The sequence below is a fragment of the Poromitra crassiceps genome, assembly GCF_964638095.1.
Source record: "Poromitra crassiceps genome assembly, chromosome: 18".
NCBI classification, from domain to species: Eukaryota; Metazoa; Chordata; class Actinopteri; order Beryciformes; family Melamphaidae; genus Poromitra; species Poromitra crassiceps.
The window spans coordinates 31,114,811-31,126,881 of NC_139636.1; the positions used below are offsets into that span (position 1 = coordinate 31,114,811).

At 47.2% G+C, this 12,071-nt stretch overlaps 1 protein-coding gene across 1 annotated transcript in view; it reads left to right on the forward strand.

Moving 5' to 3' along the window:
• The window catches only part of zfpm1 (zinc finger protein, FOG family member 1), a gene marked incomplete at both ends in the record, with an annotated part of 64,624 nt that extends 52,553 nt beyond the window's left edge, over nt 1–12,071 (forward strand). Inside the window, 5 exons of the mRNA XM_083654825.1 lie at nt 181–283; nt 3,766–4,044; nt 7,144–7,377; nt 8,325–8,567; nt 9,424–12,071. Of these exons, the coding sequence (XP_083510951.1) occupies nt 181–283; nt 3,766–4,044; nt 7,144–7,377; nt 8,325–8,567; nt 9,424–12,071 (3,507 nt within the window). The remainder of the gene's footprint in view (nt 1–180; nt 284–3,765; nt 4,045–7,143; nt 7,378–8,324; nt 8,568–9,423) is intronic.

Sequence of the window (12,071 nt, forward strand, 5' to 3'; positions counted from 1 at the left end):
GTGTGTGTGTGTGTGTGTGTGTGTGTGTGTGTGTGTGTGTGTCTGTGTGTGTGTGTGTGTGTGTGTGTGTGTGTGTGTGTGTGTGCGTGTCTGCGTGTGCGTGTGTGTGTGTGTGTGTGTGTGTGTGTGTGTGTGTGTGTGTGTGTGTGTGTGTGTGTGTGTGTGTGTGTGTGTGTGTAGTGCCCCAGGTTGACTCTGGTATGTGAAGATCCAGACTGTTGGTTCAGCCAAGTCCCGTTGGCCTGCGATGCGACAGCTGCCAACTGCACCATCTACAGCCAAGGTCAGTTAAGAACATAAGAACACACAAGGTCAGTTAAGGACACACAGGTGTCATTAGAGTCTCACAGCACATCTTCAGCTACAGTTACGCTATTACAGCAAAACAAGCAACATGTCCACCTGAATACATTTCCTTCAGGTGTGATAGAATACATTCTTGTAGACCAGCTTATATATATAAGTGGACTTATAGAAGGAGAATACAGACTATGTGAATCAGAGACCTTATAGAAGAAGAGTACAGACTGAATCAGAGACCTTATAGAAGAAGAATATAGACTGTATGTGAATCAGAAACCTTATAGAAGAAGAATACAGACTGAATGTGAATCAGAGACCTTATAGAAGAAGAATACAGACTGTATGTGAATCAGAGACCTTATAGAAGAAGAATACAGACTGTATGTGAATCAGAAACCTTATAGAAGAAGAATACAGACTGTATGTGAATCAGAGACCTTATAGAAGAAGAATACAGACTGTATGTGAATCAGAGACCTTATAGAAGAAGAATACAGACTGAATGTGAATCAGAGACCTTAGAAGAAGAATACAGACTGTATGTGAATCAGAGACCTTAGAAGAAGAATACAGACTGTATGTGAATCAGAGACCTTATAGAAGAAGAATACAGACTGTATGTGAATCAGAGACCTTATAGAAGAAGAATACAGACTGTATGTGAATCAGAGACCTTATAGAAGAAGAATACAGACTGTATGTGAATCAGAGACCTTATAGAAGAAGAATACAGACTGAATGTGAATCAGAGACCTTATAGAAGAAGAATACAGACTGTATGTGAATCAGAAACCTTAGAAGAAGAATACAGACTGTATGAGAATCAGAAACCTTAGAAGAAGAATACAGACTGTATGAGAATCAGAAACCTTAGAAGAAGAATACAGACTGTATGTGAATCAGAGACCTTATAGAAGAAGAATACAGACTGTATGTGAATCAGAGACCTTATAGAAGAAGAATACAGACTGTATGTGAATCAGAGACCTTATAGAAGAAGAATACAGACTGAATGTGAATCAGAGACCTTATCGAAGAAGAATATAGACTGTATGTGAATCAGATACCTTATAAAAGAAGAATACAGACTGAATGTGAATCAGAGACCTTATAGAAGAAGAATATAGACTGTATGTGAATCAGAGACCTTATAGAAGAAGAATACAGACTGTATGAGAATCAGAGACCTTATAGAAGAAGAATACAGACTGTATGTGAATCAGAAACCTTAGAAGAAGAATACAGACTGTATGTGAATCAGAGACCTTATAGAAGAAGAATACAGACTGTATGTGAATCAGAGACCTTATAGAAGAAGAGTACAGACTGAATCAGAGACCTTATAGAAGAAGAATACAGACTGTATGTGAATCAGAGACCTTATAGAAGAAGAATACAGACTGTATGTGAATCAGAGACCTTATAGAAGAAGAATACAGACTGTATGTGAATCAGAGACCTTATAGAAGAAGAATACAGACTGTATGTGAATCAGAGACCTTATAGAAGAAGAATACAGACTGTATGTGAATCAGAGACCTTATAGAAGAAGAATACAGACTGAATGTGAATCAGAGACCTTATCGAAGAAGAATACAGACTGTATGTGAATCAGAGACCTTATAGAAGAAGAGTACAGACTGAATCAGAGACCTTATAGAAGAAGAATACAGACTGTATGTGAATCAGAGACCTTATAGAAGAAGAATACAGACTGTATGTGAATCAGAAACCTTATAGAAGAAGAATACAGACTGAATCAGATACCTTATAGAAGAAGAATACAGACTGTATGTGAATCAGAGACCTTATAGAAGAAGAATACAGACTGAATGTGAATCAGATACCTTATAGAAGAAGAATACAGACTGAATCAGAGACCTTATAGAAGAAGAATACAGACTGTATGTGAATCAGAAACCTTATAGAAGAAGAATACAGACTGTATGTGAATCAGAAACCTTAGAAGAAGAATACAGACTGTATGTGAATCAGAGACCTTAGAAGAAGAATATAGACTGTATGTGAATCAGAAACCTTAGAAGAAGAATATAGACTGTATGTGAATCAGAGACCTTAGAAGAAGAATACAGACTGTATGTGAATCAGAAACCTTAGAAGAAGAATATAGACTGTATGTGAATCAGAGACCTTAGAAGAAGAATACAGACTGTATGTGAATCAGAAACCTTAGAAGAAGAATATAGACTGTATGTGAATCAGAAACCTTAGAAGAAGAATACAGACTGTATGTGAATCAGAAACCTTAGAAGAAGAATACAGACTGTATGTGAATCAGAAACCTTAGAAGAAGAATATAGACTGTATGTGAATCAGAGACCTTATAGAAGAAGAATACAGACTGTATGTGAATCAGAGACCTTATAGAAGAAGAATACAGACTGTATGTGAATCAGAAACCTTAGAAGAAGAATACAGACTGAATGTGAATCAGAGACCTTATAGAAGAAGAATACAGACTGAATGTGAATCAGAGACCTTATAGAAGAAGAATACAGACTGTATGTGAATCAGAGACCTTATAGAAGAAGAATACAGACTGTATGTGAATCAGAGACCTTATAGAAGAAGAATATAGACTGTATGTGAATCAGAGACCTTATAGAAGAAGAATACAGACTGTATGTGAATCAGAAACCTTATAGAAGAAGAATACAGACTGTATGTGAATCAGAGACCTTATAGAAGAAGAATACAGACTGTATGTGAATCAGAGACCTTATAGAAGAAGAATACAGACTGAATGTGAATCAGAGACCTTATAGAAGAAGAATACAGACTGAATGTGAATCAGAAACCTTATAGAAGAAGAATACAGACTGTATGTGAATCAGAGACCTTATAGAAGAAGAATACAGACTGTATGTGAATCAGAGACCTTATAGAAGAAGAATACAGACTGTATGTGAATCAGAGACCTTATAGAAGACAAATACAGACTGTATGTGAATCATGTATGTGAATGTTCCAAGCATTTCATCTGCTAGAGTTATTAAGCTATTAAGCTGAATTAGATCAGATATTTTAACTGATCAAAACTGTGATTAATCACTCCCCCAGAGTGAGTTTATCCCAAATTCTGCCCCCATAGTCCATGTTTCAGTCCATGTTCATTCTCTCAAATACATGGAAAGATCACCATCTTACTGCCCAGTCATATTACAGTCTCTCTCCAGCCTCTGTTCAGCTTCTCTCGGGTATGTTTTTGGTCGGCCATGGTTTCAGAGTTGTCCAGTAAAAGAGATTATTTTGCGGTGCACAGATCAGTCGCCTGCAGCACCATCACAGACACGCCCACTTTCCAACTCAAACTCCTCCACATGCTATGTCCCGCCTCTCTACCCTGTCTCACTTGGGAATACATCACGATAAGGAATCACATATCCTGGGCACATGCCATTTCAGCTCCACTTTAACCTATATCGGTTGTGTGTGTTTCAGGTGAGGAGCTGTTCTGTAAGCTGAGCAGAGAGCTCCAGGCTGGTGAGAGCCTCCTGGCCTGGCTGTCTCCTCCCTCCTCCCGCTCCCCACCGCTGCACCCCACTTCCCCCCCGCTCAGCCTGGTGACCCAGAAGCCCGGCGCCCCCCCCTCCCCCCCGCTCAGCCTGGTGACCCAGAAGCCCAGCGCCGTGAAGGAGGAGCCTCTGTACCCGGCCGCCATACAGCTCCTCCCACAGCAAGCCGGCATGGCCGCCATCCTGGCTACCGCTGTTGTCAATAGTGAGTGTTGTATTGAAGGCTTCTTCTTCACACACACGGTTCCCACAGGGTTCCCACAGGTCCTTGGAATCCTTGAAAGGTCATGAATTTGAGGGGGGGAATCAAAGCCTGGAACGTTTTTGAAAATAGACGTGGATCATTAAAAGTGTTTGAATTTATGTTTTGTGCAAGAATAGAAACAGAAAACCTGTTTTCTCTATTCACTGACATGCAAACTCCAGATTCAGACCACCGCGGTCCAATTGACCACTAGTTGTCTGATATAGTTGTAAAGTGCCATTTGAACCACTAGATGGCACTGCAACTCTTTCACAACCACTATCATCACTAGAGCCATTTGCCCTCTCTCCATCCACTCCTAAAGTTCCCTCTTGGCCTTGTGCTGTAGCGATGTCAGTGAAGAGACGCTTCATTATTCACACAGATGACACGACTCAGGGTTGGCGTGACTCCTCATAACCTTTTGTGTTCTGTTGCCATGGATACCCATGCTGCAATGCTGTGTGTGTGTGTGTGTGTGTGTGTGTGTGTGTGTGTGTGTGTGTGTGTGTGTGTGTGTGTGTGTGTGTGTGTGTGTGCTTGTTCCAACTGTTGGAGCTTTAGATTGACTTAGGGACCACGGGTGTTTCATTGTGTGGGTGTATGGCAGGCAGGCATGTCGAAAGTGCACAATCTTAAGTGGCCATCGGCTTGTCTCTCAAAATGGACTATATGTGGTCCTCCACACAGTGTTGGTTAATCAAGCAAGTTCATTTAGCATTTTTTCCATTCACCTAAATGATGACAACACTATCATACAGTTTGTACAACAAGCACCAAGTAGCAACAACACAGGCAGTAATAATGTTTTCAGATGATCAACAAAATCCTTAAAGTACAATTGTATTGTTTGTGATTGTTTCTTTTTTGTTTTTTTTATAACCCATATGATGCGAGAAGCAGCTGGCCGGCCCCCCGTTAACTTCACATGATCTAATCTGGCCCCCATTCAAAAAAGTTTGGACATCCCTGGTGTAGGCCTGGGTTAAAAAAATCGATTCTCCGATTTTGAATCGATTTTTATTTTAATCCTTTGATATCGATTCATATGTCCAGAGGTCGATTTCTTTTATTATTTTATTTATTTATTTATTTTTAATAAACAGGCTAAAATATTATGCTGTGTGTGGTAGTTGAAACATAGTTTCAAGTTGACGTTTATTTATGTTTGTAGTTTAAACAAAAACTAATTTTTGAATCGATTTTTATTTTAATCCTTTGATATCGATTAATATCGATAATATTTTATTTTTTTTCCTTTTTTTTTTTCCTTTTTTTTTTTAATAAACATAGGCTATAATATTATAGGCTGTGTGTGGTAGTTGAAACATAGTTTCAAGTTGACTTTATTTATGTTTGTAGTTGAAACAAAAACATAAATACTGTAGGCTACATAAATCATCTTCATTAATATCTACTTTTAGAAATTATATAGGCTGAAATCAAATCACTGCATAATTGTGAAAGTGTCTTTATTGACAGATGAAAAGGCTGTTATTTACCCTTTGTCACCACCTGGTGAGTAAATATATGTGTAACTAAAACCATTAAAATTGACAACCGGTCCGCAACTTTTTTTCCCCATGTATCTACTTGGCGCAAAAAAGGTTGGGAACCCCTGTGTTACATAACTGGACACAGGTTACAGCTCAAAAAACACGTTTTGGTATCACTAACCAAATCGATATTGAAATTAATCGGATCGAATCGGATCGAATCGGGATTAATCGATTCGCAACCTTGTGAATCGGAATCGAATCGATTCTTGAAATTTGAACCAATACCCAGCTCTACCCTGGTGTATGGGTATACATTATATATTAGAGAACACGGGGATCTGTACCAAACAAAGATGTTTTCTTGAGTATGCCATATATTATCATTTCGATTTTGCCCTATATTACGATTTTGATTCAAATTCTGATGAATGGTTCAGCCCTATACATGTATGTATTGTGTGGACTTTGGTAACGTGTGAGCGTGTGAAGATTTCACTGTTTTCTGGAAATATCATTTTGTGTTATTTATATATATTTGGATTCGACTGTCCCCTGCCCACAGCAGTAAAATGTGTATGTCAGACATACAAATTACTATAAAAATCTATGTCCCCATATCTAATATCGTTTACCATTAAAACGTTTAAAACAAGCTTATATGCAAGTTTCTTTAAGCAATGACTTGACAAGATTATTATTTAGATCTTAGAGCCCAGTTCCTCATTGCGCGGCTCGCGAGACGCTGGCGGCTCTCGAAGCTTTAGTTGGCGGCTAGATTTTATCCCCCTGCTCACCCCAAAATTTCAATAAACCTTTATGGCTATTATATTATTACAATACAACAATACTGGTGTTGACAGTAATAGAAGGTGCCAAATCATTCAAAACAATAAGCATTTTGCTTTTAGGAGTATTGTGCCAGCGTGCAGCGCTGTTCCAAAACGTGTCAACGTGTGTCGTTCCCTGGGAAACGCACATCCCATAATACAACTGTTCGCATCGCATCCCATAATAGTATGATGATACTTGGGATGCCATTGCGAACATAGATGTGAACAGGTTAGCTAAAACCTCAGCTTCGCCAGCGACGGCCCCCACCGTTGCGGTCGGGGTACGTTTCGAAATCCCTCCAGGCCTGAAAGATTTTCTAGGGGAAACTGGTATATATATATATGTGTGTGTGTGTGTGTGTGTGTGTGTGTGTGTGTGTGTGTGTGTGTGTGTGTGTGTGTGTGTGTGTGTGTGTGTGTGTGTAAAACAATAAAACACAAAAAAATGGTAGGCAGATGTGTTTGGTTGGGGTGGCTTTTGGTGTTTTGCGGTAAAAGTGGCTCTCCTATTGACTTTGTCCTGCCAGTGCGGCTCTCATCGAAGAAATAGTGAGGATCACTGTCTTAGAGGGAACTTTGGTCCTAAGTCCCCCCCCCCCCCCCCCCCAATTTGAATACTTGGTTGAATAACACTTGATGCATGATGATGATTTGAATACTTGGTTGAATAACACTTGACGCGTGTTTCCGACCAGTCAGCTGACCACGTTTTCTCTTCTGCCCGCCCCCAGAGGACATTTTCCCCTGCAAGGACTGTGGCATCTGGTACCGCAGCGAGAGGAACCTCCAGGCCCACCTCATGTACTACTGTGCCAGCCGGCAGAAGCAGCCGGCGGCCGCCTCGTCCCCACCGCAGGACAAGGCCAAGGAGTCCTACCCCAACGAGCGGGTCTGCCCCTTCCCCCAGTGCAACAAGAGCTGCCCCAGCGCCAGCTCCCTGGAGATCCACATGCGCACACACAGTGGTGAGAGCACACTCTACATGTGCTGTAAACCAGCACACACAGTGGTGAGAGCACACTCTACATGTGCTGTAAACCAGCACACACAGTGGTGAGAGCACACTTTATATGTGCTGTAAACCAGCACACACAGTGGTGAGAGCACACTCTACATGTGCTGTAAACCAGCACACACAGTGGTGAGAGCACACTTTAGATGTGCTGTAAACCAGTGCTTCTCAAAGTCGGCTCCTTCAGGGAGTTCCAGGGGTCCCCAGCAAAAAGGGGGGTCGTTTATTTTCAGTATAAAAGCCTTTACATGGTTGTGCGTCAAAGCCCTCGCCGAATGCGCCGAGGGGTGCGTGCAGCTGACGAGCCTGTCGGTGCAGCTGACGAGCCTGTCGGTGCAGCTGACGAGCCTGTCGGTGCAGCTGACGAGCCTGTCGGTGCAGCTGACGAGCCTGTCGGTGCAGCTGACGAGCCTGTCGGTGCAGCTGACGAGCCTGTCGGTGCAGCTGACGAGCTTGTCGGTGCAGCCGGCGAGCCTGTCGGTGCAGCCGCGCAGCCGGCGAGCCTGTCGGTGCAGCCGACGAGCCTATCAGCGCAGCTGGTGAGCCTGTCGGTGCAGCCGACGAGCCTGTCAGCGCAGCTGGTGAGCCTGTCGGCGCAGCCGGCGAGCCTGTCGGTGCAGCTGGCGTGCAGCTCCTCAAAAATGTGTCTTGACGCAGCTGACGCGAACAGCGCAAGTATAATATAACTAGAGGTCCGAGGTCCTAGGTCCCAGGCTCGCCCCGCTAGGCGGGCATACGCAGCTCGGCCGCTGCATGGCCTCGCCCGCAGCTCGGTTGCTGCGTGGCCTCGCCACATCACTCACTGATTCTTTTTCTTTTTTGTGTGTGTTTTTATCATGGCTTCTCGAGTGACTATATAAGATGATTCCTGATAGATGAAGCATCTCTCTCGCTCCGCAGGTGAGCGGCCATTCGTCTGTCTCATCTGTCTGTCAGCCTTCACCACTAAAGCCAACTGTGAGCGGCACCTGAAGGTCCACACGGACACACTGAACGGGGTGTGTCACGGCTGTGGCTTCGTCTCCACCACGAGGGATATCCTCTACAGCCACCTGGTCACCAGCCACATGGTGTGCCAGCCTGGGTCCCGCAGCGAGGTCTATTCCCCCGGGCCAGGTCTGCCCAAGCTGCCCCTGACCACGGGTACGTCACCCTTCACCTGCTGAACAAGTTCCTCCCGAGCAACCTGCATGTTGTACATACCTCTATAGGGGTGTCAAAAATAAATAATCGATTATAAGATGCATCGCGATGTGGACATCCACGATTCTGCATCGATTCACAAATGTCAAAAATCGATTATTAAAAAAAAAATAGTAATAATAATAATAATCAAATAAAATATAATGGAAGTACGGTACATACATGCAGTTGTTTATTTTAATTATGGATCATAATACAATGCAATTCCAAATGCACTTTTATTTTAAAAGTAGCCACACACTGAGAAAAAAGAAAGTGAGAAAAAATAAATCGTGTATTGGGGAAAAAAAGTGATGCATCGATAATCGTAATCGAATCGAATCGTGAGGCCAGTGAAGATTCACAGCCCTATACCTCTATACTGCTTTTATGTAGGCAGGGGACACACTACAGGACCTTTTAGCCAATTGCCTAAGTCACACCCACTTCCAGGTTGCCCATGGGACCTTTGTGAATTCCTGCTTCGTTTCTCCATAGAGTCACGAGACATTTTTTTGGCGATATGAATTGCGAGTGACCATTGTACATTTGACTCGGTCTGAGTTTAATGTTTTATGGTCATTCGCGATTCATATCGTCGAGAAATCGGCTTGTTACCAGGCTTAAAACTCTTTAAATACAGATTTTAAAAAATGTCTATGGACAAATGGAGAATTCACAGTCTAAGGTCACATTAGAAATCTTGCGATGGTGGGACTTACAGGAGGCACTTTATATTGTTCTATTAACTTACAGTCTATTCCACCCAAACCACAAGCTACTGCTTCACTCCACTAACCCTGACTCTCTCCATCAGGTCTTAGTCCAGGAGACTCTGGGGTGGTGCTGAAGTGTCAAGTGTGCGGACACAACTCCGACTCGCCTGCCCAGCTCCAGCAGCACGTACGGACCCACCTGGAGGTCAGGGTCCCGGCCGAGAGGAGCCCCGCCCGTCGCCAGAGCACCCCGACGCCGGCCGACCACCCTCAGCTCCAGTCCTCTCCCCAGGACAGGGAGCCCCAGGACAGGGAGCCCCTGGCCTGCGTCCCCCGCCTGGACTCCTCCAGCCCAGGGGCAAATGGTGGCTCGGCCACGCCGCCAGGCTGCAGTCCTGATGGTCCAGCTGCCGAGCTGAGGATCAAAGAGGAGCCGCACTCAGACTCTGAGCCAGAAGAGCCGGGGCCGGAGCTGAGGGACGATGGAGAGGAGGAGGAGGAGGCTGGTGGAGAAGAGGGCGAGCAGGAATCGAGGAGGAGGCTAAAGCAGGAGCACAATGCCACCTCTTCATCTCAGACGTCCACCTCTCCCAAGAGTCCATCGGCCACGGCTGTAAAGGCAGAACCAACGAGTCCCACTCCTGGCTCTAGCCCCGCCCATGTGGGAGGGGCAGCCTCGGTGTTGCCGGGAGGAGCGATGTTTCTCCCACAGTACATGTTTAGCCCTGAGGCAGCCATCTTGCCTCAGGCCTCCGAGATCCTTGCTAAAATGTCCGAGATGGTCCACAGCCGTCTGAAGCAGGGCCAGGCCATTCCTCAAAACAACCCAGCTGCCTTCTTCCCCTCCGGAGCGACTGCAGCTACCGCCACGGCCACGCCACCCCACAAAGGGGCCACCTGCTTCGAGTGTGACATCAATTTCAATAACATCAACAACTTCTACGTACATAAGAGGCTGTACTGCTCGAGCAGGCACCATGGAGAAGCCCCGACTTCAACGTCAGGCCCAGGGGTGGCAAGGGACGCAGCCCGAGCCACGGTGCCTTCCAGTGGGGGGCATGGCTCGTCAGTGTCCCCTTCAGGTGGAGCAGCCAGCAGAGCTGCCTCAGCTTCGCCCAGTGAGTCAGATCCTGCGGTGGGGAGTGGAGCAACTGAAGCAAGGAGGCTGGTGGAGGTGAAGACAGAGCCCCCTCTGGGGAGAGAGGGAATATCTTCGTCGTCTGAAGGAGAGGGAGGAGGTGGCAGTGTGGGAGGAGGATGCAGGGGAGGAAGGGCAAGCGAGGGCAGCCAAAGCCCTGCCAGCGGCTCTGCGGAGGACCCAGAGGACGACCCCACCAGGACCTTCTGCGGAGCCTGCAACATCCACTTTAGCCGGCACGAGAACTACACCGTCCACAAGCGCTTCTACTGCGCCTCGCGCCACGACCCGTCCAACCAGCGGTCCAACCACATGGCCAAGGCCACGGCCACCGCTTTCCTTCCCCAGCCCATCCGCACACGCAAGAGGAAGAAGATGTACGAGATCCACATGGCCCGAACTGAAGCTCTAGCCAACGCTGCTGCCGCTGTCGCTAGCACCGCTGCCGCCTCAGCCCCATCTCCCTCTGCCCTGGGCCTGATGGTGAAACAGGAAGTGTCCCCCGGCGGGCCGGGCAGCTCCAGCCCCGAAGGAGACGGCCCGATCGACCTGAGCAAGAGGCCCCGGCTGCGAGAGGCTCCCCGGCGCAGTAGCGGCGGCAGCATTCTCCCCGCCCTGCCCCTCACCGACTACCACAAGTGCACCGCCTGCAGTATCAGCTTCAACAGCATCGAGAACTACCTGGCTCATAAAACCTACTATTGCCCTGCCACCACCCTCCAGCCCCACACCTTGGAGCAGCTCCACAGGCTCAAGAGACCAGCCTCCACCTCTCCCAAGAGCAGGCCTCAGCAGGAGCGCCCGGATCTTCTGCACCCCTTGGAGGCCAAAGCTCACCCCGCTGACTGGGTTCCCCAGGGTCAAGGCACCTCATCCAGCCCTCACCCCTCTGCCTTGCCTGGCTCTGATGCTACGTCCCCTCACCACCACCACACCAGCAGCACCACCACTCTCGCAGCCACCCCAGGAGCCGGAGCCAAAGGCCTAGGCGCCGGTTCACCCCAGGTGGTCTGCCCCTACTGCCCGAACAGGCCCATCACCTGCGACCTGGTGGAGCACTTCAAGAGCGCCCATGGCCTGGTGCTGACCGTGCAGCCGCCACAGGAGGGCCAGTCCCAGCCGGGCAGCATGGTCAGTCCCAACCCCAGCCTCAGTCCCAGGGACACAGCGGCCGCGACCGCCTCCACCACCCTGACCAACCAGCCCAAACAGGTGTCCCGAGTCCACCGGGACAGCCTCAACGGACAGGCGAGGAGAGACACAGCCTCCCCTTCCTCCCCGCTGGTGAACGGCAGCCCCTTGAGCGGGGGTGGATCCCCTCCGCCTGGCTCCCCACTGGCTCTGTCCCCCACCAGGGCCCACTCTCTGACTGTGTCACCTGTGCCTGAGGCCCTGAGAGACCCGGTAGGGTCGTCCCTCCACCCAGACAAGGCCATCCCCGCGCCCCCTCCTCCCCCCGTCCCAGGCCCCAAGACGCCACTGATTTCGCCCATCCAGAACGGTAACTCCCGCTTCTGTCGGCTGTGCAACATCAAGTTCAGCAGCCTCTCCACCTTCATAGCGCATAAGAAATACTACTGCTCCTCGCACAGCGCCGAACACGTGAAGTGA